The following is a 3,815-nucleotide window of genomic DNA, read 5'->3' on the forward strand; positions in this document are numbered from 1 at the left end:
AGCAGGGACATGTTAGCATTCTCGGTTGCCATTAGTGTCGTTACTAAGATGTTCAATGCCTCACTGTACACAATCTATAGGAAACTTTTTTTAAACAATGATTAGAAGACAATGCGTGTCCGCCGGGTCCATGTAATCACTCATCTACTGTATATTAGTGACACTATAACAGAGCTTAGTTACTTCCTTGTCACCCGAGTATTTATTCCCAGTGTGTATGCAATATGGTTGTCACCTAACTGCAATTAAATATACAGTAGTCTCAATAACCATATCGTCTAAAGCCTTGGTTTTCAACTGTGGGACGTGACCCCAAGTGGGTCACCGTATGCCTTCTACTTTTCTAGGTGAGAGGCTCCTCAGCCTCCCCATTGCGCAGCACTGCCAGTTCTCACTCCAAGCAGCCATTCAAAATATGCTGCCCAGCGCCGAATGTCAGCTTGAGATGGGATGGGGGTATGGCTGCGAGGGAGCTCCATCCATACGTGCATTGCTTACAGCTCCCTCACGTGCCCTGGCATCTCTATAGGACACGTGAGGGAGCTGTACCAGCAATGCACATATGGATGGAGCTCCGTCACAGCACAGTAGCCCACACTGGACCACCGGCTGGGGATCCGCTCCAGTTCTTGTAAGAAAGGGAGACTGGGTGGACCTTGAATAAATAAAAATTTGTATATAAATAATGTCTGCGTGTGTGAGATTGTGTGTGTCTGTCAGTGTTTTTAGGGTCCGTTCATACTAGTACAGTGCATTAATCACACAGACACGTGCGATTAACGTTGTAAATACAGGGACAAATCTTTATAACATGGGACCGTCCCGGGACCGATGCCAACTTTGTTACTGCCGCTTTGATAGTTATAAGGGAGATGCCGTGTTTGTGACTGCTGGCTGCTGTGGGTTCTTGTACTTTACACATTGATCTTGGCCTCTGGATTGTCCTTTGTTCTGCAAGCAGGCAGAAGGAAGTGCTATGACTTTCAGTATAATGAAAGAATGTGATACGCTCCAGGTGTGATAAAAGAATGACACACCTCTGTCATCTCTTACTATATCAGTGCACCGTGCCAGAGAATCCCTACAACTGATAAACACAGTGGTACACGTCCCGAGCTTGTCCGTACCCATCTCATGACAAGCCAGCCATGGGCCTCAAACACAAGGAGTTCGAGAAGGCCGGCAAGAAAACGGGCCGCCAGATCTGGAGGATCGAGAAGATGGAATTGGTTGAGGTCCCGGAGCCCCTCTACGGCAGCTTCTATGTGGGCGATGCCTACTTAATACTGAATACTGTGGACATGACGCTGCATAAACTTTACAATCTGCATTTCTGGTTGGGTAAGTTTTGGAAATTTTGGGGAATGGATGATAGGGGTTTTCAGGAGTTACTTTGGGGCAGCTAAATCAAACTTGGCAAATTGGTGTTTTTTGGGGCCTCCTTGCTCCTCTTGCTTAGAAGTTTAACTGAAAAACGGGTCAATTGCTGTCCAAAATCTATAGTTCTGTGTGTCATTTGCTGCTCAATGCTGCAAGACAACGGTTTATAGTCCTTTTCTCTGATACAACATTGCAAGTTGCAGTTGGTGATATGATGTTAAAAGTTCTCCTACCTCTGAAATGAAACAGGTATTAGAAAACTGCGCAGAGTATTAGGTCTTTATTAAAGGTGCCAGAATGGTCGCGTGACCATATAACCTGTTAAAAATACATCAATATTTATAAGTGTATCAATGTAAAAGAAACATAAAATTGGTAGACGCAATAGTCATATAGTGTATATGATACAAAGAACCTCCTACAGGTCATCATTCCAGCTCATCATCACAACTCCATATATGTCATATTAACTCTGCTTGTACATATGATCAAAATCTCAACATGTAGGGTGGAACTATTTTTCACTGGATGTGTTTCATAGACTTTGCATCCATTTCTTCAGGAGATGGAGGTAATATGTTGTAAATAAGTATTGACAGCTTAAACCTGGGACATATCCTTTTGTAAAGGGACTATACTGATTACATGGGGGACCACAAGAGTTACAATTCAGATCTTTGTTTGTACTATTGTATTGGTGCGGTGTTTTAGAACCACCCTTTCATTATCATAATTACAAACATACAGGTGAAACTCGAATAATTAGAATATTGTGCAAAAGTAATTGCAGTAAGTGCTGCAAAAGGGGCCCAAACCAAGTACTGAGTACATATGCATGCTTGTACTTTTCAGAGGTCCGATATTGTTCTATGTACAATCCTTGTTTTATTGATTGCATGTAATAATCTACTTTTTTGAGGTTGTGGATTTGGGGTTCTTGGGGTTTTCATGAGCTGTAAGCCATAATCATCACAATTATGACAAATCACGGCTTGAATTATCTTGCTTTGCATGCAATGAGTCTCATATATTAGTTTCACCTTTTAAGTTGCATTAGTGAAATAAATGAACTTTGCACGATATTCTAATTATTCGAGTTTCACCTGTATATGTCATAATAACTCTGTTTGTACAGAGTGAAAAAAATGTCAACATATAAGTGGGTGGAACTTTTTTGACTCAACAGGTTTCATCAGGGCCGGCCTTAGGCCTTTAGGCGCCCTGTGCGAGAAAGCTTTACAGCGCCCCTCAGTGACCACACCCCTCAGTGGCCACACCCTTTAGTGGCCACACCCCCAGTAACCACACCCATTTATTAACAAGTATTGACAGCTAAAACCTGGGTCATATCCTTTTTGCAGAGGGGCTGTCAAGATCACATGTGGGTCTGCAAGAGGTACAATTGAGGTCTCTGGTTGTACTATTGTACTGACCTGGTGTTGAACTCATTGACAAACTCGGAACGGCTCTGCGCTGTCAGTATATAGTGGGCAGTAGCCGGCTATATGCTAAGTTTGGGTCACAGAAGTACATTAGCAAATGTGTTTTGTTTGGCTTTAGTTCTCTTTTAATGCTGGTTCTGATAGAAAGGTGTCTGAACCCACAGTGTCAGTCCATGTACCCATTGCACTCCTTACCGCTAATCCGTAGTAATAGGTTGGGTGCATCAGTAGTCGACGGATGGCCACCCTCTAAATGGTATATAGGAAATTATGGACACCGGCACTCCAAGGTAGAATAACGTCTTTTTTGTTGACGTTTCATGCAACAATACACAGAGGCGGCTCTAGACTTTGTGAGGCCTTAGGCGAAACTCAAACATGAGGCCCCCACTTACACCCATATTGAAAGACAATGCAAACAATAATTAAAAATGAACTGTGTACATTGCATATTGTAAGACGAGCGTTTAATCCCAGCAGCCAGGAATTTACAGCTTCTAGAGCTAGAATGTTATTTCTGTCTCATATCTAATTCTACAAACAACTATACGCAAAACCATAACCCTAAGGAAGTAACATGCAGAGGTCAGATTAAGTAACGCACAGAGAGCAGAGGTCAGTAATAAGTAACGCAAAGAGATCAGTAGTAACGCACAAAATGCAGAGGTCAGATGTAAGGAACGCACAGAGTGCAGAGGTCAGATGTAAGGGACGCACAGAGGTCAGATGTAAGGAACGCAAAGAGTGCAGAGGTCAGATCTAAGGAACGCACAGAGTGCAGAGGTCAGATCTAAGGAACGCACAGAGTGCAGAGGTCAGATCTAAGGAACGCACAGGGTGCAGAGGTCAGATGTAAGGAACGCACAGTGTGCAGTGGTCAGATGTAAGGAATGCACAGTGTGCAGTGGTCAGATGTAAGGAACGCACAGTTCAGTAGTAAACACAATAAGAAGGATCTACTCACTGGTATTGGGCAGCTGGATTTTTTACATA

The 3,815-nt window shown here is 43.0% G+C and overlaps 1 protein-coding gene across 1 annotated transcript in view; it reads left to right on the top strand.

The window, feature by feature from the left end:
• Window positions 1-1,148: 1,148 nt before the first annotated feature.
• LOC108799241 (adseverin-like) overlaps window positions 1,149-3,815 on the top strand; it is a 47,074-nt gene continuing 44,407 nt past the window's right edge. The window contains exon 1 of the mRNA XM_018571076.1: window positions 1,149-1,341. Within this exon, the coding sequence (XP_018426578.1) occupies window positions 1,149-1,341 (193 nt within the window). The remainder of the gene's footprint in view (window positions 1,342-3,815) is intronic.

Source organism: Nanorana parkeri, unplaced genomic scaffold, assembly GCF_000935625.1.
Source record: "Nanorana parkeri isolate BGI_ZX_2015 unplaced genomic scaffold, ASM93562v1 scaffold1667, whole genome shotgun sequence".
NCBI classification, from domain to species: Eukaryota; Metazoa; Chordata; class Amphibia; order Anura; family Dicroglossidae; genus Nanorana; species Nanorana parkeri.